This window comes from Mastomys coucha, unplaced genomic scaffold (assembly GCF_008632895.1).
Source record: "Mastomys coucha isolate ucsf_1 unplaced genomic scaffold, UCSF_Mcou_1 pScaffold7, whole genome shotgun sequence".
NCBI classification, from domain to species: domain Eukaryota; kingdom Metazoa; phylum Chordata; class Mammalia; order Rodentia; family Muridae; genus Mastomys; species Mastomys coucha.
The window spans coordinates 104,792,997-104,815,536 of NW_022196913.1; the positions used below are offsets into that span (position 1 = coordinate 104,792,997).

Consider the following 22,540-nt stretch of genomic DNA (forward strand, 5'->3'; position numbering starts at 1 on the left):
TCAATGCAAGCTTTAGATATAGGGTCAATGGTAAAGAATGATTTAATTTGGACACCAGATCCTAAGTGGATATTAGAATTTCACTTCTGTAGGGACCTAGGTAGCCTATCATGGTGCAATCATTAGCAATAGGCTCATGAAGACAGATATGCAGAATGTCTATGGAGTGTCTGGCACTCCATCGATATAGGTATCTTGTGGTGTTCTGACCTGCATTGTGTTGCTATGTCACTGTTGCCTTGTCTCCACTTCCTCCTCTTCATTTGTCTTAATTTATAGACAAGTACATGACTTCAGTTACTTCCCTAATTGCTAACCTTTGAACCACTAGACTTGATCTAGAGCTTGCCCCACAGAAAAACTTAAGTAGTTACAGAATGGAGATATAAATGCATAGTGTCACACAATAGAAAAGACAAAGAAATAGAGTCATACAATGGAAATCTCACAGAAGCCACTGAGGCAACTTTGGCAGTAGTCTTCCACAGTTTTCATTCTATACCTAGTGATAACCACATGTGATTGTCTCCTGTTTTGTCTATCAGTTGCTTTGGACTCCTGGCAGATCCTGGCCCTATCTTCAGTAATTGTAGATCCATCCATCAAACACTTTGATGTTGCTCACATCAGCACTGCAGCCACCAGTAACTTCTCTATGGCCCAAGACTTCTGCTTACATGGTAAGTGAATCCCCCATAGAGGGTGTGGCAGGGCCTTAGGCAAGTATTGCCCTGTACTGTAACCAAAGACAGACAAGAGATTCAAAATGGCCTTGGAGTGCTCAACAGGAAACAACTAACAGAGAAGGGAAGACATATTCTCTCCACTCCTCACTGGGCACTCTACAGTAAGTTTGCAACAGCTAGCCAGCCTTGAGCCAGTACAGAAGATCAGCAGACAGAAGTAGGATTATTGTAAGGGTAAGAAGAAGAGAGGTATATGGGGTCAGGTGGATGCCCTTAGATAGCAGGTAGGCACCCTGCTTAGAAGTGTGTGCACCCTGGAAGGCTCGTGGGACTAAGCCAAGACCTATGGGTAAACAATAAGAAATGCTTTTAAAACCATTTAAAGAATGATCGATCTATTGGCACAATCATCCCCAGATGCAACTTTCTTTAGAGTTTCTAGTCATTGGTGATATCCAAATAATAACTAGATGACCATACAATTCTAATATTCCACAATTATTTAACCTTCCTGGGAGTTGCAGAGTTCGATTGACTTTTGCTCACTAAATCCTGAACCCTATTGGCATAGACAAATGGAGAAGGTATCCCTTTCTCCACATGACTGGTTGTTTATCGTGAAGACTACACTGACATGTGTAAGTTATGTACTATGCAGCTCTGGGCAGTGTCATTCAGACACTAGGCTTTGAATACAGGGCACAGCTTACACAGCTCATGCAGTCCAGTGAGCTGCCCCATTTCCAGAGCCATCCTCAGCATTGAATGTCAGGAAGTAGGTTAAACTTTATTGGAAAGCACATGGCTGTACAGGAAAAGACAGTTCAAGACAGATCCTGATGAGCACATCACAGGCTAAGGAAGCATGAGAAGAGGCCATAAGTGACAGATCTGAGCAAGAACCCAGGAGATGGAACATAGAGGGTTATGTTGAATATGAAGCCCACAGGGAGCTATGGAACTGTCTTTAAACAAGTGGATGAAAAGAACACATTTATGAGATGATTGAACAAACAAAAATTGGCCAATTTGTATAAAATATCTTGATGGAGGGTTGGGTTTCAACTACTACTGTTTTATTCTCAGCCATGGCCCAGTGTACAGAATTTATCAATGAGATCCTCTATAATGGATAGAAGAGTAGAGAAATAGATTGGAGGATGGACATACATGCTGATGGTTGTATGATAGGATAGGGTGGGTGGATGGTGGATGACTTTGGGGATGAATAAATTGTATGGATGATTGGATACATGTATAGTAAAGGTACATGGATAGATGGGTGCATGGATAAATGGATACATGCTTGGAACTAGCAATACATAGTTGCATGAAAGAAGTAATGGCTCTGAGTCTAAGCCTCTCTTTCTCTGTGTCTTCTCCAGAATGTTCCCGTCACCAGGACTGCCTTGTCACTACCCTGCAGATCCAGCCTGGTGTTGTGAGGTGTGTGTTCTACCCTGAAATACAGAGCTGCATGCACAGTCTACAGAGCCACACCTGCTGGCTTCTGCTTCATGAAGAGGCTGCCTACATTTACCGGAAGTCTGGTGAGCCTCAGACTAAGCATCTGCAGCCATGTCTTGGGGCTGGAGATGGCTGGGAAGGATATGTGTTTGGTGACTTGGGCAGTGGCTTTGAAACTCTTAAGGGAGGCTTGGCCAAAGGTTGCTGGCTAGGTAGTATTCTCCTGGGTGAATTAAGGGTAAATGGATAAATTTCCATTTCTGTATCACATTTATTCTTTGATCACAGAAATTCTTTGAATTTTATAAGATAATTAATGTGTTGTGTTTTGTTAATGCTGTGTGGCTAGGAAAGCTCTTGCTTCATACTGTATTTTGCCTGCAGGACTGATACCTTCTCCTCCTGTTGTAAATCATCACTCTGTGGCACAGAGAAGTTGGTGACTTCTCTGACTTCACATAGCTAGTGATGGCAGAGGGGAGAAATCTAGGAATAAATCTGTCTCCTATCTCCAGCCCCCCCCTCAGACTCATCCTGCCTAATAAGTAGATCATAAATGCCTGGAGGGAACTATTTTCAGCTCACTTGAGTTTAACATCATCCAGGATTGGAGCTATAGCTTAGTAGTAGGATGCTTGCCTGGCATGCACAAGGCCCTGGGTTCATAAATAGTAATAGGAATCAAAAAGCCCTTGCATGTGCCTTGTGCCTCATAGAACAGCTTCTGCTCTTACTAGTCATACTGGGTGGGTTAACATTGAATGATAACCTTTGCCAGTTCTTAACTATGGATGAAAATGAACCACTGACATTTTAAAGCTCCCTCAAACTACAGGAATATTTTTTCCTTCTTACTGAACACCATGAGTAATGCAAGTTCTTACGGTCTGCTCACCCCTCCACCCTTGCCTTCTCACCAGGAATCCCTTTGGTCCAATCAGATGTAACATCCACACCTTCTGTACGCATTGACTCCTTTGGCCAGCTTTGGGGTGGGTCCCAGGTCGTCAAGGTGGGCACTGCCTGGAAGCAAGTATACCAGTTCCTTGGAGTTCCATATGCTGCCCCACCCTTGGCAGACAACCGCTTCCGGGCACCAGAGGTCTTCAATTGGACAGGCTCCTGGGATGCCACCAAGCCAAGGTACGAAACAAGTGGCACCATTTTTGTGAATTCTCAAAGAACACCTATCTTGGTCTAATCTATTATGGCATAGCCCATGTTCTAATTAAAACAAAATGTGGGAATGCATTCCATTAAATAACACTAGGGTGACATAGGTGCCCAGTTTCAATGGCTCAGTGCTACTGTACTTAAGAAGTGGGATATTTGGTGAAGGGCATGTGTGTTCTGTTCCAGGCAGTGATTCTGGAACCTAGGCCAAGGAGGTGCTGCATTTACCATCATGGCTCTTCTTAAGTCTCCTTGGGGGTTTTTGTGCAGAAACATGAGGCTGTGGGAGAATCTGTAGTAGGCTCATATAGGGCAGTCCTTAAGTGTCCACATGCATCACACCAGTCTTATAGTTGTCAAAGTCAACAACATCTGACTACTAAAAGTGCTTTCTCCCTTTGTTCTTTTCCTTTCTTCGCCTCCTTTCCTTCCCTTATTCTTCTTTTTTCTTTCTTTCTGAGATAGGATCTCACTATGTAGTTCCAGGCTGGCTATGAACTTGAGTTCTTCCTAACTCAGCTTCCTAAGTACTTGAGACAATATATGTATTGCCTAGCCAGACATGTAACTTAATGGAATTGAAAATTCAGTGTGAAGGGAAAGATTAATGAGTCAATGAAAAAAAATTGAAGAGTACCCCTCCCAGCTAGTACAGTATAAGGAGTTGTCTTTCTCCTTCCCCTTTTCTGAGCTCATCACTCAGATCTCATCATTTCTCCTCATCAATCCTTTCATGCTAAATGAATTGACACACAATGAATAATACTGTAGTATTTTGTGAGAGAAGTAGCTTAGTTCTGTGGGGTGTAGGCACTAGGGGCCTTTGCCACCTACATTCCTCCTTGGACGCCATGGCTTTGTCCTCAAGAGATGTGTTTTCCATGTACTGTATGACTCTGGATGCTGAGTAGATGCCTATACCTAGAAATATAGGATGAAGGCTCCTGAAGCCTTGTGGTAAAGATGATGAGGATCACCTTAGTGGAGTGGCAAAGGGGAGTGTGGTAGAATTGAGTTGGTCCCAAAAGGAAACCCCAAACCCAGAGGCACTAATTAGAGGGCCTTTCTATACAAGGATGTAAAAAGGGACAGAAGAGGTAGATGATCACCCAGATCCGGGGGAGGCAGTAGTTAGAGAGCCAAGAATTGGCAACTCTTGGGAGATGAGCCAGTGGCCTTGGGTAGTTGATCCTTATGTGAACATTAAGACATGTCCAAGATGAGCCCTTAAACAAGGGGACAGACAATCTCCTTCCCTGTTGTGGAAGGTGGGTCTGACATCTCTTCTTAGGGCAGGGTTTGTGCAATTCGAAAAGGAAGGACCAAGATCCTACCAGCTCTCCATCTACTTCTCTGACCTTGGTCTCTGACAGGCATGTTTACCTCTGGATGGCAAGTTTCTCTACAGGCCTATGGCTGGAGAAGGCCATAGACATGATGCTGCTTCTACTTTCTGGTCATATCTATGACCTGGAGCTTCCTCACGCTTATAGAGCTACAGAAAAATCAAGCCTTTCACTCTGGCCACAAAAAGTGGCTTTGAAGGAGAGGAAAAGACAGCAGGTCCCCTTGCTATTTCTCTGAAATCCTTGTGCCTTATTTCTGCAGGGCTAGCTGCTGGCAGCCAGGCACCCGTACCCCTACACCTCTACAAATCAGTGAAGACTGCTTGTATCTCAACGTGTTTGTTCCTGAGAACCTGGTGAGTTAAGAAGCACTGAATGTGTTGTCTGGTGAATAACTCCCTTTGGCAATCCCATTTCTACCTTCCCTGGACTCTATGGAACCTATGCTCCTACAGCATTATTCTTAGAGGCACTGAGCTCCTTTTGTGAGGGTCAAATATGAACTGGGGGTGGGGGGTGGCTCAGAGCTTCCCAGGAAGGCTTCCATGAAAGATGCATTAAGATGAAGTGTAAGGCTATGATCTAACTACCTGAATCTGCTTAAGAAGCTACTGCTGTCTTATGGCTGAGTGTTTGGAGGACCACAACTCATGAGAGGAAAGGGAAGCAGGAACACTGGTAACAACACCCAGGGAACTCAGTGTAACTGCCAGCCCTGTTCCCTCTGACTCACTGGTTGTGAGAGTAAACTGTACCTTGGATCAGACATAACCTGCTGATCTCAGTGAGCACAGGCATGAATGCTCTCATTACCACAGTACAGAATTATGGAGCCTTGAATAAAAGGGGTGATAAGGTTCTTTTCTGCACAGGACTAGTCACACTACACACTTACCATGCCAAATTAATTCCTGGAAATATCATTCATTCTGGCTTCCATTCCTTTAATGTCCTGGAGAAGGCAACTCAGGTTCTGTAAGCCCAAGGTAGCAGCTTTGAGAGAGGGCAGAGAAGTATCGTGATATCTGCTCTCAAAGTTCCTGTGGGAATTAAATCTTCATATGATAGTTCTGGTCTGAGACTTTATGGGGCAGTGACTCATGAGTGGACCTTGAGAATGGCAGTAGAGCTGGGGTAGTAGAGTGGCATGGTGAACTGACATGGTAAGACCACAGTTGAAGAAACAAGGTACTTAGACTGGAAGGGAAGGAATGATGCCACTTGGGTATAAATACTGACAGGATGGAAAAAGGATAAACAGAGGAAGTGGTGTTCTGTTTGCAGTGTGACTGCAGCCTCCCAGACCCTCTCAGATACCTTAATCACTCTCACAGGTGAGAGGACTGGGGGCTCAGCCTGGACGATTCCCAGGTCACTGAGCAGGAGAATAATTAAAGCAGGCTGTTTGGGGCTGGAGTTTATTGGTGTATGGCTTATAAGAACATTTTATACTTATGACCTCATCCATGAGAAGATAAAACAGAGGTGGATTCTCTATCCTGAAGCTAATAAGAGCTAGCTGACATAAGGACATGTGGACAATTGGACAGGGTAGAAAATGAGCTTTGTTTATTGACTCTAAATCTAATGCTTCCTCCCCCACCTACCCTGTGGCTATTTGGATGATTATCTTGGGCCATTGTTATAGTCCCATCATGGGCTTCAGGAAGGGGAGTTGTTTTCCTCACTGTGGGACCAGTGAGAGGTCCTGAAGAAGAGGCCCTAGTCTGTGGATACTTTGAACTACAATGGCCACAGAGGCTAAATGGTCCCCTTGTGTTATCAGTAGTGGATAACTACAGCCAACAGGCTTATCCCTTCCTGGGCTGTTACCAGTATAACTTCTCAGTAGCTTTGAGGGGGGGTTTACTCTGCCCTATTCCACAGACCCTGAGACAGTGGGGCCGAGTGTCAGAGCTAGGCTTCTGTGAAGTCTAAAAAACACCTTACTGGAGAATCCATACTCTCACACTCCAGGGATCTTGGGATAGAGTTTCACAAAGGTAAATGCCTCAGAGTATGATGGAGAAGAGACCAGGCCTGATATTTTGGACTTGTCACAAGGGCCAGGAAGTCTTCTGAAATAGAATAGGATCAGACTAGAGAGGAAGTAGATCTCCAGGTCTGAATTGAGTGTGGTTCCTACCCCTGATCACTATGAAACATTCACAGAGCATTCTTACTTCAATGATCCTCCATTCTCCTACCCATGGAATAGGGAGCAGTTGCTCCTTAGAGCTGACATCACAGACTTCCACAGCCAGGCAGCTTGAGCCACACATACTTGCTTTTCTCACATTCTAGAAGCTTGAAGTTCAAGGTAAAAGGCCATGGAGATGGCTCCCTCCCCTTTACTTGCCTTCTAAGTTTGCACTTGGCACACTTCTCCCTTGTGTATGTCTGTGTACGAATTCCTTCTCCTTAAGAAGACACTGTACTTATGGGATCAGAGTTTGCATATAGAGCCACAATCAGGTTTCCAAGTATGATGACTTTCTGAGCTATGGGTTTAGGCATCAATGTATGAATTTGGAGGAAAACAATCATTCCCTTGAATAGGGTTAAATGTGTATCAAGGCAGAGCTGGCAAAGAGGACCAGTGTGGGCTCAGAATCTGTTTTCAAGAATGGCAGTTGCCCCTTCCACAAGCTCAACTTCAACCTCTTCTATCTCTCTAATCCCTTCAGGTCTCCAATGCATCAGTTCTGGTGTTCTTCCACAATACCATGGAGATGGAAGGCAGTGGCGGTCAACTGACCATTGATGGCTCCATCCTGGCTGCAGTTGGCAACTTCATCGTAGTCATTGCTAACTACAGACTGGGAGTCTTCGGCTTCCTGAGTTCAGGTGAACTGTTGGTGTGATGGGCAGGGAAATCAGTCTTCCATCACTTTAAGTAATAACTAAGACCATTTACTTAAAGGGGAAGTATTCTAGTTTCACTGTGAATCTGTTTGTCATACCTTCCACTCTCAACCACTTGGGAAAATTAAAGGCCTGGCCCAGGACAAATATCTTCTATCTTCCCTTATGTACCTACACATACCTCTGTGATAGATGCAGTGGGCAGTGTTGGTCACTAGTGCAGAGGGTAGGACATTGGGATCTGAAGAGCTAAGGCCAGCACTGGATCTCATGGTCAGTATGACTTTAGACCAATTTCCCTTTCTCAGCGTGTGAGATCCCTCTTGTTTAAATAGGAATGGTTTTCCTCTACTTTCAGAGCTAAGGAAGACAGTGCATTCAACAGGTTTTTAATGTTCTTGAGTATAGGGACTGAGCCTCATTGCTGATTTCCAAGGGTCTTCTCTGAGTCCTGGGAAGAAAGGCCAGAGGGCCAGAAAAATGTATGTGGGCTGAGCTAGGGGGACTATTTGATGTGTGAGGTCTTACAAGCCCCAAAATAAGTGCTAGGCTGCTTGGCCTACATAGCAGGCAGTAGTTAGTACAGAACATCTTATACCTGATGGAGATGTTAATAAAAGGCAGCTTTAGGTTTAGGTTTAGAGCAAAAGGGTCAGCTAAGAGCCATGGGTGTGAATGGAATCTTCTTTATTCTCATCCCCTGACACATGCAGAGAAGTGTGCAAAGTGAAGGTAGTATATGGTACCTGAGATGTTACACAAATTTTTCTGCAGTGCAGAGGATTGCTCTGTTATTAACTTTCTCTTTTAAAAAGTAAAAATCCTGTTGGGTTTTCTGTCCTCCAGTCAAGCACAAGCTGTTTCTCGGGAGCTTTAAGTGATATTCGGGGCTTGGCTGACTGAATCTGGCCCCAGAGAACTCTTTCCAGACACAGATAACTTTGGCTTAAGGCTTCTTTAGACAGCAGAGTGACTTTCCATATTTTCTCTATCCTGAGGGGGAAATTAGGATTTCAGGGAGTGAAATCTTTTTTAGAATTCATACCCTTCTCAACAGGCTAACTCATTTTGACCTCTGGTGTAGGTATTTGAGGGAAGGTTCACCAAAGCCTCCAGAACAACCAGTCCTTTCTGACTTACATCAGTGCTACTTACTCACTTGGAGGAAAAAAATACTAAAAAGCTATCAGTTGGAGGGAAAGCATTAGACTTCAGAGGACTCTGAATACTAGACATTCTGACTAGATCCCCTCAGTTCTGAGGCAGCACTAACGCCATTTTCCAGGAAGAAAATCAAGGCTCAGGGGGTCGAGTGCTTGCAGATCATCTACAGACAGTGGCAGACTAAGGTTTAACTTGGCTCTCTGCTGCTCAGATGGCAGCAAGGAGAAACCTTGGCTTCTTAGAGTGGCTTCTCAGAGGTTTAGAAATTACTCTGGACACCCTGTGCACCAGGCCTGCTCTTGTGCTGTCATTTAGCTGGGATGGCAGTCTCCTGTGCTTTGTTCACTTGACCCCTGGTTACAGGGTACCTCCCTCATTCCAGAGCTTCTGGGTCTGTTACACTTTGCTTCCGCGCAGATCTGCCCAGGGAGAGAAGGTTTGGAGGTAGATAAGGGAAACCCATTTCCTCCCCTCTGAATCCTATTTGCCTTCTCTTCTGGTACAGTATCCAGTCCTTGAGTACTGAGTATAGAGAAGAGGGAGACAGGGTAGACAATGGGCCTCCAGGCCCTTGGTATTATAGGAACAGAGTGGTTGTGCTCTGAACCAGGATCCAGATGGAAGATCATCTGCCACAGTATCCACACACTGATATGACCTCAGTCACCAGGTACTCTGGGCCTGTTAGAAGGTCTTGCATCTTCTCTATTGAGTTAACAGTCTCATAGCCTACTATAGGTACCCCCTCACTGCAGCCATTTCTGCTCTGAAGGTAAAGCTGACCCTGCTCAAAGCATTGGTGAGATACATTTTGAAGTCTCAACAATCATTCAACTGTATTTCAGAATAAAAGCATAAATTTGATGCCTTCTTCAAGGCAGTCCTGTTGCCTTTATAGACATTAAGTTGGTCATCAAAAGGTCTGAATGAAGCATGTTCTGAAACCACCCTCACTTTACACAAGGAGAGAATCAAAATGCATGGACATTAAGTAGTCTTTCTAGGGCCTTTGTTTGAGGCAAGTGTTAGAACCAAGATTTCATCAAGGCCTGTATCTTTCCACTTCTCTCTGGAGTCCATGGATAACACTAAGTCCTGTTGGTGCCCTCTGTAGTTGTTGAAGAAACAGATGAGAGCAATTCATGTAATAAAGGGATAGGTAGATGCATACTGGGTGGTCTTGTCCAGAAGGCTGGCCACCTGGAAGTTTGGGCCAGAACAGGGAAAGAAGGCACAAACATAAAAGCAACATGATATCCAGAACATCTCCACTTGCATTGGCCTACCTCTATGAACCAGTTCTGGGGGCTGTGTGTGTGTGTGTGTGTGTGTGTGTGTGTGTGTGTGTGTGTGTACACATATAGATGGACCAGGATCCTGAGGGCAAGGCATCTTGAGCTTGACCTCACAGTGTTAGGGGGGAGCATCACAGATGTGCTGAGCAGCACTGGGCACTGCTGGAGCTGACTGATTGAGTAGGTGGTAGACCTTGAGAGCCTACAGTCAGGAGATTTGATGTGGTGGCAATGAGTGGGTGAGGGTTCTGGAAACCAGCACTTGCAGTCTGTAATACTTGTCATAAAATTTTCAAAGGCGTTTATAGAGTTGGATTGACTTTTAAGACAAAGAGTTCTAATTATGAGGTAGGATTTGAGTTCCAACTCAAGAGTTGGATTGACTTTTAAGACAAAGAGTTCTAATTATGAGGTAGGATTTGAGTTCCAACTCAATCTCACATTTGCTTCTTGTATTTAGACAATTTTTATGCCTCAAACAAGTGAAGGCCAAGGTTGAACCAGTCCCTTCACAGCACAGTGGCCTCCACCTGCCTTTGTGTGCCTGGGGAGAATATGCACTGGGAGGTATAGACACCAAAGAGTTTGTACATTGGGAAGTATGTGCACTGGAAGTTTGGGATTTGTGCCCCAGGATTACTTTCTGCCTTTAGCAATTCCTGGCACAGTACCTGGCACAGAAGGGAGCCAGATTTATCCTCATTTGATGAAGGTCTTACTGAAGAACTCCAGTTCTTATTTCCCAAGAATCTAAAGACTTCCTAATGGCTATGTTAATCCTCACTACAAGGAGGGAAGCTGCATCAGGGACAGTGCTCTCACACTGTTCCTAGCAATGCAGGCTGTGGATAGCACCTCCTAAACCTACAAACTTTGCTCTTACTCACTCAACACCCTGTTCCCCTGGCCTCGCAGAGGTCCAGAGGAAACAAACACATTGATCTTGACAAATGGAACTTTGGAGCAATCCAGAAAAGGCCACATCGAGGGCAGCATTTGCCAATAGCTTCACCAGACCCAGAACATGAAAAGCATTTTAAGAGAAGAGAAAACTCCACAGCTGGAAGAGTTATTTATGTACTCCAGGCTGGTGTTCTCTTCAGCTTTGCAAATATTGGGTCAGGCAACCAGCATGTAAGATTTTCCTACCTTTTCTATTTGGAAATATGGGGTCTTTCTGATACTTTCTTGTTCTATATAGAATCCCCTCAATCGTAGCTATACCTGTGAAGTCCCATGAAGAATTGTGAATGGGGCTTTAGGGAGATGTGGGCTGTGTATATATCTGCATGCAGATGGTGATGGGAGTTTGCAGAGTGCGTGTTCTTTCCTTTTCTCTTTGCTGTGACAATATATCTGACAAAAGTACCTTAAGGAAGCTGGAGTTTGCTCTGGCTCACTCTCACATTTTGAGAGTATAGCCCACCATAATGGCAAGAACTTCAGGTAGTTGATAACACTGTCCCCACCCTCATGGTGCAGAGAGGAGTGAGCACTGGTGCTCTGATCATTTTCTCCTTTTCACTCAGCTCAGGAGCCCAGCTTATGGGGTGGTGCCTCCTTCATTCAGTATTGGCCCCCCCACCTCAACTAAGCCAGCCTAGAATCTTGCTCACAGTTGTAACCAGATACTACTGTACTAGGTGATCCTAAAGCATGCCTAGCTGACAGCTTCTAAGGGCTGTCAGAAAAGCCAATATGTGTGTGAACTCCAGATGATAGCAGAGTGAAGCCTAGTGTTCATAGTCTGATACTGAAAGAGCAAATAGTGCAGTAAGCCAACAGGGAGGATCTGTTATTGCAACACGAAACAAGCAGAGAATACTGTAGTGTCTGAAAAGAGCTAAGGGGATATATATTTTTGTTATTTTGTGTGTATGTATGTGAGTAATTTCATTTAATATGGTGCTGCATCTTCAACAAATAGTTACTAAATTCTATGATATAGGAAAAAGACATGGGTTTAGTGGCACACTTCTAAAGCCACAGAAGATTAGGCATAAGAAAGACTGTTTTCCCTTGCATGGCCTGGTCTAGTCTCTGTTTGATGGATCCACCTGTAGGGGGATCTAAGCCATCCAGTGGGAATCATGGCCTTCTCTGGGCTGGAACTGAACATGCATAGCTTCTGCTTTGTGTACCACTCCTATGCATTGGCCTGTCCTCTGACAGATGGGAAAGCCATGGCTAGAGAGCAGAGATGTTTCCAGTCTCCTGGCTAGTCAGTCCAAAGCTCAAAGACAAGCCAGATTAAGTTTGGTTCCAAAGCCCAGGTTCTTTGCAATGTTCCCTCCTGTGTTTGCAGCTGACAGTACTGGCCTGGGTGAACGGGAGCCCAAGCCCCCACAAGGAGCCTTGTTTCTGACATAGGACTGTGATTGTAACATCTAAAGATGTTAGGACACACAGACTAATGGCATCCCTCTTTTTGCAGGCTCTGATGAAGTAGCTGGCAACTGGGGGCTGCTGGACCAACTGGCAGCACTAATGTGGGTGCAGACTCATATTGGAGCATTTGGTGGGGACCCTCAACGTGTGACACTGGCAGCAGACCGTGGTGGGGCTGATGTGGCTAGCATGCACCTTCTCATCAGCAGGCCCACCAGGCTCCAGCTCTTCAGGAGGGCTCTGCTTATGGTGAGTGGCACGGCTTGCTTTCAGTAGTACTCGACGATCTTCCTGATGTTGGAGACTGGCTGGCTGTAGTTGTTGGTCTTCTCTCATTCCTCATGCTGTCATTGTTCCTGCTCTGGCTATCACTTCAGAGATGTGTGGTACGGGAGGCTAAAAGGCTTTCCTCCCAGGTGGAAGATTCTATATGTCTTGGTGTCTCTTTTCCCTGGATTCTTATTGGGGTTAAATGTTCTTGTCAGTGAAGAAAAGTCACTACTCAAGAGTTTGTCTAGTGGGCTGAGATGCCTGCTGAATGGGGATGCTGCTGCTGCTGCTGCTACTGCTGTTGCTGTTGCTAATGGTTCACTGATGTTGATGGTGACAAGAAGGAAGAAATTACTTAATTGGATAAATCAGGAGCTATTCTGTCACAGAGCAGCTTTTGCTTGTATAGAACATCTGGCTGGTCAGCAGCACTGTGTTAGATGTTGGAGTGCCACGATAAATCAGGAGGCTTGTGGGTTCCAGGGCAGGAGACACAACATACACAAGGCAGATATATTAAAGGATCACAAGACATTTGGAAAGAAGCTCCTGACAAGGATAGGGGATGGTAACAGTGTGAAGGGTCACAGCCCTGCAGGGAATATTTGAGAGAATTGCTAAAGGCTGTGGAAGCAGCGACCACAGGCAGAGCCTTGGTGACAGTGGCGTGTGCAGACAGTATCCACAGTATTGCCTGACTGGTGCGTAGCTTACGGTTTTCCTCAGTGCATGGAAACTACCGAGGGGTTTTGCTTGTGCATTTGTCCAGTTATTTGCTTGTCTCTTCTTATGATCCTAACCACTTAGCTAGGCTGACCAGTGAGACTCAGGGATGGAGCGGTCTCTTCCTCCCCAGTGCTGGGAGTATAAGCGTATACTGCCATATCCAACTTTTTTACATGATCCAGATTTTATGGATCTTCAAATACGTGTTCTGAAGTGTGGGCGACCATTATTGCTATCTGGTGCCAGAACTATTTTTGTCTTCTCACGTAGGTACTCAATTCCCACTGAATGGGAGCCATGTACTTTCTTAGCCACAAAGCCACAGGAAGTCTCTCTTCTCCTTCCTTCTGATTTTCTCTACTCTAGGGCTTCATGTTGGTAAAAACATGGGGTGTTCATTATTTCTGAATTTCATGTAGCATGCCATCTCTAAGGTTCGCCAAGAATATAGTACATTTTATAAATGTATTCTAGATATTGCATAGCAGGGATAGACCAGTGTGTGTATACATCTACTCATCTGTCAATAGACACCCATTATTTTCCTTTTGGCTACAGTACTTCTAGGAGCAAGGGGTACATCTGAGTCTTTCAAAGCAGGCAGGAAACTGGCTTGAGATCCAATCTTGGAAAGCTTCCCTTAGAACAGAAAAACAAGAGAGTTTGAGACATGAGAATTACCGGCATAGAAATAGTGAGGAGGCCTCCAGTAATCCAAGCTAAGGAAATACCTTCCAGACTTCTGTCTCAGAACTAAGCTCTTTCTATGGTATGTCTTGCTCAAATATTTCCTGTGCAGTACCTGTCCTGATTTCCACAAGAAACTGATTACTTTCAGGGCCAGGTCAGCCTCTGCTACATGTCCCATCTCTGGAGAAGAATGACTAGTGTACCTTGCCCCAGGTGCCTGGCTCAGCACACCTAGTAGTAAGCAGGTGCTATGTAATAGACACAGGCAGCCAGTGTGCAAATGAATAAGCAGGTAATCTGGTGTTCTCAGGGACCCAGGGATCCCTCTGAGCCAGATTCTTCCTGGCATACTTTTCTTATGCTTCTTGCAGCTTGGTTCCATTCTGAAGTACATCCAAGTGATGAGAGCTTGGAGCATGAGGATCTTCCAGTTCTTAGTGCTAAAGTCAGTCTTTTGTTCTCTAGGCTGAACTTGGAGGTATTCCTCCCAGCCCCTGTTAGCAACCAGACCCTTTTTAGAACCTAGAGATGCTTGAATGCCTTCAATGGGTCCAGAAGGCAGACTTTTCTTTGTGGAGTTTTTAGTGTTTGGGGAATGTCAGAAACAAATGGCAGTGCATTTAAAAATAACTCCTCCGTCTGTTTTACGCATTTGGAAGCAGCTTTTACAACCACTCCCAGAAGTCCTTGGGATTGTGTGAGCTTATTTGGAATTGAGCATATAGATATGCTTCAATACATTCGTGGCTCTTACAGTGTTCTTTACCAACAGATGTTCGGGGAAGGGGTGGGAGCTGCTGGCTTATTCCTAAGATCTAGTGCTGTCTGTGAACCCTGGTTTGGGGACTGTTGACACATTCATCCAAAGAAGCTGCTGTGCTGACAGTTAATAAGCTATATTTATTCGACAAAATTCGACACAATTTTCCTTATCTTATCTCAGATGCCTCCCACTGACTGGCACAGGGTCTTTATTTTACTTTCTAGCTGAGGATAAGATATCTTAGAGAATCTCAGCAACTTACCAAAGTACACAGAGCAGAGCAGAGACTTGATGAAGGATGAAGACCTAAATCCAAGTCATCCATTACTCCTCATTATGAGGCTGCTCCTCTGAGAGTTTTCTCAGCATCTTAATGAGGTGGCACATTCTTTAACCCCAGCACTTGGGAGGCAGAGGCAGGTGAATCTATGTTGTGGGAAATATTTAAAAAAAACGATCCTGCCAACTCTCCATTGGGTCAGACCGTGCTCCCTCGCTTCAGCTGCTGCTGCCAGCCCCATTGCTGTGTACCCAGCTCTCCTTTGGTTGTCCCTGGCGCCACTACTTCTTCCTCAGTCATAAACCCATATAGTCGGTGATCCCACATTCCAGTAACTAAACGAAGCCACCAACCTCGAGGTTGCATACCATACCCAGTAACGCAGTAGAATCAAGACTCTTGAAGCTTAACCAACTAATCATTTTTATGTATCAATGATATCACAGTTTACAAGATGCCAATAAATAATTTCAGAGCCAGTTGAAAATGATAAAGCTTTATCCCAATATTTCTAACCTTGTGAAATCATAGCTACTTGTGACTGTAAAATGCCATATGGTTACATGTCAGCAGCCATCTTTCTTCTCTCTCCTCCTGAGAACTCTCTGTCTCTGCTACACTTAGCTTCACCTCCCTTTTCCCTGTCCAATCACAGGCCTCCCTTGCACTAATGTAATTGGACAGGGAAAATCCTGCGACAGATCTCTGTGAGTTTGAGGCCAGCCTGGCCTACAGAGTGAGTTTCAGGATAGCCAGGGCTACACAGTAAAAAGATGTCTTGAAAACAAACAAACAAACAATCAAACAAACAAGATGTACTAAAAAGTGGTTAAACTACGACTAGGTGGGCCTGAATAGTGATCCTTGGGCAAAACCCTTCACCTTCTATTTTTAGCATAAAATCAGTATATTTAATTCTACTGTCAAATATATTAAGAAGCTGTTGTGGCTAAGGCTTTAAAGGCACTGCCCACTCAAGAAATTTGAATCTCTTACTACCTCCAATTACCTACTTCTACAATTGAAAATGTCCCAGGATAGCTTACCCACCCTGGGCCAGGTTTGAAAAGAAATCAGCTTGGTATAGCAACACTTCTGACAGAGCTGAGTTAGGCCCATGTTTCCAGAAAGAGACAAGGCTGTGAGCTCTGTGCTTGACAGTAGGAAAAAATCCTGCACTGCCTCAACGGTAACCCAGAACTGTCTGTTGCTCTCCTTGTCAGCTGCAGCCTCTGGAATTCAGCTGAATCCGTACCCTTCCATGCTCCATTTCCATGTGACCATGGCCATCACAAATCCTAGAAAGTGCCCTTATGTGTCAAACCTCAAGCCTGTAGGCTATATATATCCCAGGATAGCTATGGAAATGGCCTAGCACCTTTGTAGATGACATCATGGACCAATCAAAAGATAAGATACCCCTATGGTAGACAGTGTATGTTAGGTCACTGGAAATCTCTTTCCCAAGGTCCCAAGCCTTGTTCATTTCCCAGTGTAGGGAAAGTTTCCACTAGCAACAAGATAACATAGTTATCAGCTTTGAGGAATTCAGCCTGATTTTTTAAAAAATTATTATTTTATGTGTATGGGTATTTTGCCTATGTGCATCATGCCTGCAGATGCCAGAGAGGGTGGTGGAACCTCTAGAATTAAAGTTACAGATAACTGTGAGCCAGGGCATAAATGCTAAAAATGTTTCCCAGGGTTTTTGGAAGAACACCCAGTGCTCTTAACCACTGAGCCATCTTTCCATCCTCCTGCCTGACTTTACAGTTATTTTCCTAACAAGTGTGATTCTCATTCTACCATATCCAAATACATCCATTCTTTCAGGATTTTAATTATCTTACTGAGTTCTTAGCACTAAGCATCACCTCTGGTTTGTAGTCCACAAACAACACCCAGGAAGGCGAGAGGATTCTGACATGGTCTCACAGACTGTTGCCTGTCACACACGGGGAGTGTTCTCCTTTAGCTGGTCTCCTTCTAAATTGGTCTTGCCAGTCTTGAGCACAGATATTTCTGTACAAACTTTAGAATGACTTTATAGATTTTTTTCTAATAATTCTCCTGGGAATTTGAGTATAACTTCATAGAATTTTAATCTATTAGTTTTAGGGGTAGATCTACATCATTATAATGTCTAGTCTTGGTCCATGAATTAGGCTAATAACAGAAGGGTGAATACAATATTTGAATGTTCTTGGATCTTTTCATAGGGTTTTAGATAGTTTTTCCATGTAAGTCTGTGTAATCATGAGTTGAGACCCTTAACATGCCATAATTTGGTTGCTGTGTGAATGGCACATTAGTTTTTATGGTGTTTTCCAGTTGGTTGATACTTGTGTTCAGCAACAAGCTGATTCAGAAAGGTTCTTACCTCTAGCATTAATTTGAATGTCTTGCTTGCTGGGTACATGAACTAGCTTAGTTCTGTACTGTTGGAACAAAGTCTCGGAGTGACATAAAGACCAAGCACTAAGGCAGCTCAGAGGATAGAGCCAATACCTTCTATTTTCAGAGCATTTTATAAGATGAGAAGCTGAGTGTCTGTGAGAGTTTGAAGGAAAATGTCTCCTATAAGTTCACAGAGAGTGGCATTATTTGAAAAGATTAGGAGATGTAGCTTTGTTGGAGAAGATATGGCCTTTTTGGAGAAAATGTGTCACTGAGGGTGGACTTTGATGTTCAGAAGTGAGCCAAGGCTCATTCTCTTTTCCTTCTGCCTGTGGTTCTAGATATAGGATTCTCAGTTCCTCTCCAACACCATATCTGCTTGCATACTGCCATGATTCCCTCTATGACAATAAACAACAAACCTCTGAACTGTAAGTCAGCCCCAGTTAAATGCTTCCATTTATAAGAGTTGCCATGGCCGTGGTATCTTTTCACAGCAATAGAAGCCTTCACTAGAACAGTGTCTGTATTATACTCAGGACACTGGTTTCTTATAGAAGCTTCTCTACCACCCCAACATGGACTAATCCTCATCATCAGGGCTGAGATTGAGTAGTGGAAGGTGTAGATACCAGAGGGATGGAGAGGAAGGAAGGACGCTATTGGTCCACAGCTTGTGCTGAAGGTCCTCAGTAGATCTCTTCTCACCCTTGAGACTCACTGGGCTCATCTTTTTTCTCCATCTTTCTTGATTGTGTTGGCTAAGGCATTGCATATTCATCTCATTCATTACATGTTATCTATTCAATTTCTCTGTAAAATCTACATTATGCTTATATTTAAATATACACTTCTGACACGGGCTCTGTGCTTTACTGTGCCTGTGGACTGTCACCTTCTCTGAGCTCTTCAGTTTGAAGCTGAGTTCATCATGTCTCTGTCTTTGTTACTGAGATGCACTGTCCTTGAGGCAATGAGATCCCTTCTTGCTATTTTATCAGCAGCACCTCAGACATTTTGAAATGTGGACAATGCTGTTTTCTCCAAGTTCTCCATTTTCTGAACAGTGTTTCTCTTTACTCAAGAATCCTTTAAAGATTTAGATTCATGGAAATTTTTTTTCTCATCCTCTTTCAAGGTGGCCCACAATGCACCTTTAATGGTTGTTTAGTATAGTGGGGGAGGGGGGAGGGGTATCATTTTCAGGATGTAAGCTGTCTGCCTTCTCCCTAGACTGTTTTTCCTGTAAGAAGTATTATGTAATTGATTCTCATCTTACATTTCCTTTAGCTTCAATGTGTAGCATAAATTTTCCTTGTATTCATTTCTCTCCATGAAAATATTTCCCCACATTTATCAGGATCACCTGAATCCTATGGTAGAGAGTGTCTTATAAATGCACCTGTACCTTCCTCCACAGAATTTCTTCCAGACAGGGATCCATCTTCCATAGCCTCCCTTCCAAGTAGTCTGTGGGCCTGGGACTGAACAGAGTCTACCCTTTCTTAGGTACCCTCTTTATTTTTAAGCTATGCATCTTTAGAAATATGTCTCAATATGATGCTGGAATTTCCAACATTCACCTTCCACCTAGCATCCAGGACCTAGTGAACAGTTATCACTCTTCTATATACATCCTTCCCAAAGCTGCTTTTCTCCCATATCCAAGCTAGGCTCCACCCCTTCAGGGCTTGCAGACTCTTCCCTCCGGATGATGCTTCAATTGCTACAGACCCTCAGGCTCAGCTGTGCAGCCCTTTGAACTCTTGGAGGCTTTAATCTGCTAACTTGCTGAGGCCTACAAGACCTTCCCATTGACCTGTGGCCTGGACTGTGCTTCTTAAATCTTTGTGGAGCTATCTGTTGCTCCTGCCTCAGCATCCATCTAAAGAGTCACAGCTGCACAGAAGCTACTAGTTTCTGCATACCTCTCTTCCTCAGAAAGTGAATCTTTGTTAATGGCATCATACTCTGTGACACTGAAGACCTCCACAGTCACAAGCCTCAGTAGTTAAGTTGAATAGGTGTCCAGATCATGTTTGTAGAAAGAAATTCTCAGGAGACTGAGTAGCTCAATTACCACAAATAATAGGAAGATAATTATCATGGTGATCTAAAGAAATCCATTCTCCCTCTTGATCCTTCCTATCTCTACTCACAGGAGGTGAGATGGAGACCCCCCAAGCCAGAACAATATCTCTTGCTGACCTTTGTGTGTGTCCTTCCAGTTGACCTCATCATTGAAAACCAATAGCTATAAATTCCTGAGAAACATATTCATGCTTTTCAAGTCATAGGTCACTTATCCAAGGTTAAATAAGTATTAGTTTTACTTTAATCAGCAATAAATACATGATTTGGCAAGGTTTAATGCTTCCCACCTAGAAGTACCCCCCAAGTACTATTGAAAGTTCCAATCACATTGACTAAAACAGAAGACAGCACAGAAGAAAGTGAACAGAGACACATTGGGAGCCAAAGATCATGGCCTCCTAGCAGAAGTCACTGACCTTGTGTGGCATTTGTTTTTCACACACTGACCAGTATCTTTGAAATAGCCTTTGGGAAAGACCTCGGAGAACACCCATGCCTCTAGGTGTAAAACCACCTGATCTGACAGTATGTGGCACCATGTCAAGGCATATGCTTGTGCCATCTGCAGGTTGATCCCAGGTCTATAAAATGTATATGATGGATGATAAATCCCTCCAGTATTTCTCTTACCAAGAATCCTTGTGATAAACAGGGACGAATAACCCATGTCTATCCTGTCTCCTATTCCAGCAAGATATAGGTGTGAGACAGGATGGAGGTTCTCTTTCCTGAGTGCCCTGCAGGTTTTCTCTCACCTCTCACAATCATATATGGCAGCATTCATCTTCTCCAGTCCCCCTTTCCCAGAAAGAGGCATTCCTATTCATGCAGATGACAGACCTTCTTACAGGAAAATATTCAGGATAAATTAATTCTCTAAAGCCAAGCAGCTTCCTTAAAAAATAAAACAAAACAGCAACAAACAAACAAACAAACAAGATTTCTAATCTACTTGGTCCAACAAGCCTTGTATTCCTTGTAGATCCATGGGAATAAGAGCACCTGGGTAACCCTCATTTGTCTTCAGCCCATTGTAACTGTGATGGTTCCTCCTGTTTCACATTCAGGGTTACATCATGTTCTTCTTCTTATCTCTGTGCTCCAGCTGGAATCCCAGCATTAAGGAATTCCATTCATACTTCACTTATTCCCATTTGACCTCAGCATAGTATTTCACCCAGGCTTTTTCCAATAGGCATGAGGAATGGGGGTTTTAGAACACAGAACCTTGGCAGCTGGATGAATCAAGACTGTCTATTTGAGAAGTTTTTGCAGTAGAGCTGCCTCCTCCCTCTCCTGTATGGCCGCTCACTACCCTATACTCTCCTGTGACTTAGCATGGCCATCTACTTCTGCCCATGTGACTTTGGTACCCCTGAATGTTAAAGATTCCACTCAGCTCAAAGCTGTTATCCCTTCTGAATATTTTTTAGTGTCACTGGTCCTTTAGAAATAGAAGATACATAGCCCAAAGGTCCCACTGGACCTATAAAGGTAGTTTTGCTCCAGGTAGAAATCATTCTGGAGATCTACAAAGGCCATCTTCCCCATCTTTCTTAGATGGATGCTCTCCACAGGGTCTCAGAGAAGGGTCATCTTGGACTGTGAGCTGGAGTCAGTCTCCAAACATTCTTGCAAGAGTGTTCTATTCTAATTAAACACACTCATACACACACAGTTCTTTGATGTACTGCCCCATTTCATCATGATTCAAACATGATGTGGCTCCACAATACTGATCAGACCACAGGGAGGAGTTCCTCTGATCAGTATGAAAAGGCAGTCTTTGTGTGATTTCCTTTGATTCCTGGAATACCTGAGGGAACCAAGAAGGAACTCTGGCCTTCATAAGAGCCCAGGTGGCAGTCAAAGCCTTTGTTTTTTGTGTGTCAGCCAGGGTATTAATCTTCAAAGTACTGGGGGGCTGAAAAGAAGGAACTCTTGCGTCTGCTGCCAGTGTACATTAAGGAAAGACTCTTCTTCTTCCGGTCGAAGGAGTTGCTGTCATCCCCTGTCAGAGACAGGTAGGAAGCGATGCTTTCCCGAAGACCATAGCTGAAAAGGGATTCATCCACTCTGAGTGGGTTCTCCGCTCCCTCTGGACCTTCTTGCAATCTGTGTGTTAAAAGATCCGTACAGAGAAAAAGGAAGGAGGGAGAGATGTTGGACAGAGTAGGTGATGGGGACAAAGAATGTAAAAAGATGGGAAAGACAGAAGAGGAGGAAGGGGAAAAAGAAGGAGAGAAGGTTAGATTTTTCACTAGCTAGTTTTAATTTCATTTCTTGAATTTTTAGGCTGTATGATTTTGAAGACACTGTTTCTTCATGTGGCTCAAACTTTCCATGATAAACCTTAATCAATATTCTTTATGGTATTTATAAGAGATGGCTGTTTCATTCATGTCTCAGGAAATTCCTCTCTCTGATTTGCTTTAAATTAACTGATGAGGTACCTGGGTCCATGACCAATTAATGAGATACCTACTGATTACAGCCCACACATACACACCTGGAAACTCAATAGCTCTTGATGAAGTAAATAGAAAAACTAGTGGAAGTATTTTTTTCATTCTCAGAGAGAATGAGTTACCTTAAGATTTGAGTGGAAGGTTTAAGCTTTGTAAATAGAATCTAAATATTAAATTTATTCTAGATTTATTTATGTGTTACTGTTTTGGATTCTAATAATCAGCAAGAGCACAGTGATGTGTTCTGTTAAAAAATGTGGTGTTCCCATTGAAAATGAACTTTGGCATTTTTGGAGGGTCCTGAACTATAGACACTATATTCTATGTGACACCAAGGTTGCATTCACCAAATTCAGAAGTTTCCCTTGCTCATGATACCATGGGAGCAACATTAGTGCCAGGTACTTGTTCATACATTTTCTTGTTCCAGGATCACCTAACAATCTGGTGCTCATATGAGGTGCACAC

At 43.7% G+C, this 22,540-nt stretch overlaps 2 protein-coding genes across 8 annotated transcripts in view; one reads left to right on the forward strand and one right to left on the reverse strand.

Annotated features, from left to right (window-relative positions):
- Tg (thyroglobulin) overlaps nt 1-22,540 on the forward strand; it is a 184,726-nt gene that overhangs the window by 96,599 nt on the left and 65,587 nt on the right. For 3 of the 4 annotated variants that reach the window (XM_031358208.1, XM_031358209.1, XM_031358210.1), the window contains exons 38-43: nt 546-680; nt 2,072-2,236; nt 3,074-3,296; nt 4,935-5,028; nt 7,360-7,519; nt 12,431-12,633. In XM_031358208.1, the coding sequence (XP_031214068.1) occupies nt 546-680; nt 2,072-2,236; nt 3,074-3,296; nt 4,935-5,028; nt 7,360-7,519; nt 12,431-12,633 (980 nt within the window). The remainder of the gene's footprint in view (nt 1-545; nt 681-2,071; nt 2,237-3,073; nt 3,297-4,934; nt 5,029-7,359; nt 7,520-12,430; nt 12,634-22,540) is intronic. The other variant, XM_031358211.1, reaches the window with a different exon arrangement.
- Sla (Src like adaptor) overlaps nt 19,809-22,540 on the reverse strand; it is a 51,948-nt gene continuing 49,216 nt past the window's right edge. For all 4 annotated transcript variants that reach the window (XM_031358214.1, XM_031358213.1, XM_031358212.1 and 1 more), the window contains one exon: nt 19,809-21,719. In XM_031358214.1, coding sequence (XP_031214074.1) covers nt 21,506-21,719 — 214 coding nt within the window. In that variant the 3' untranslated portion in view covers nt 19,809-21,505. The remainder of the gene's footprint in view (nt 21,720-22,540) is intronic.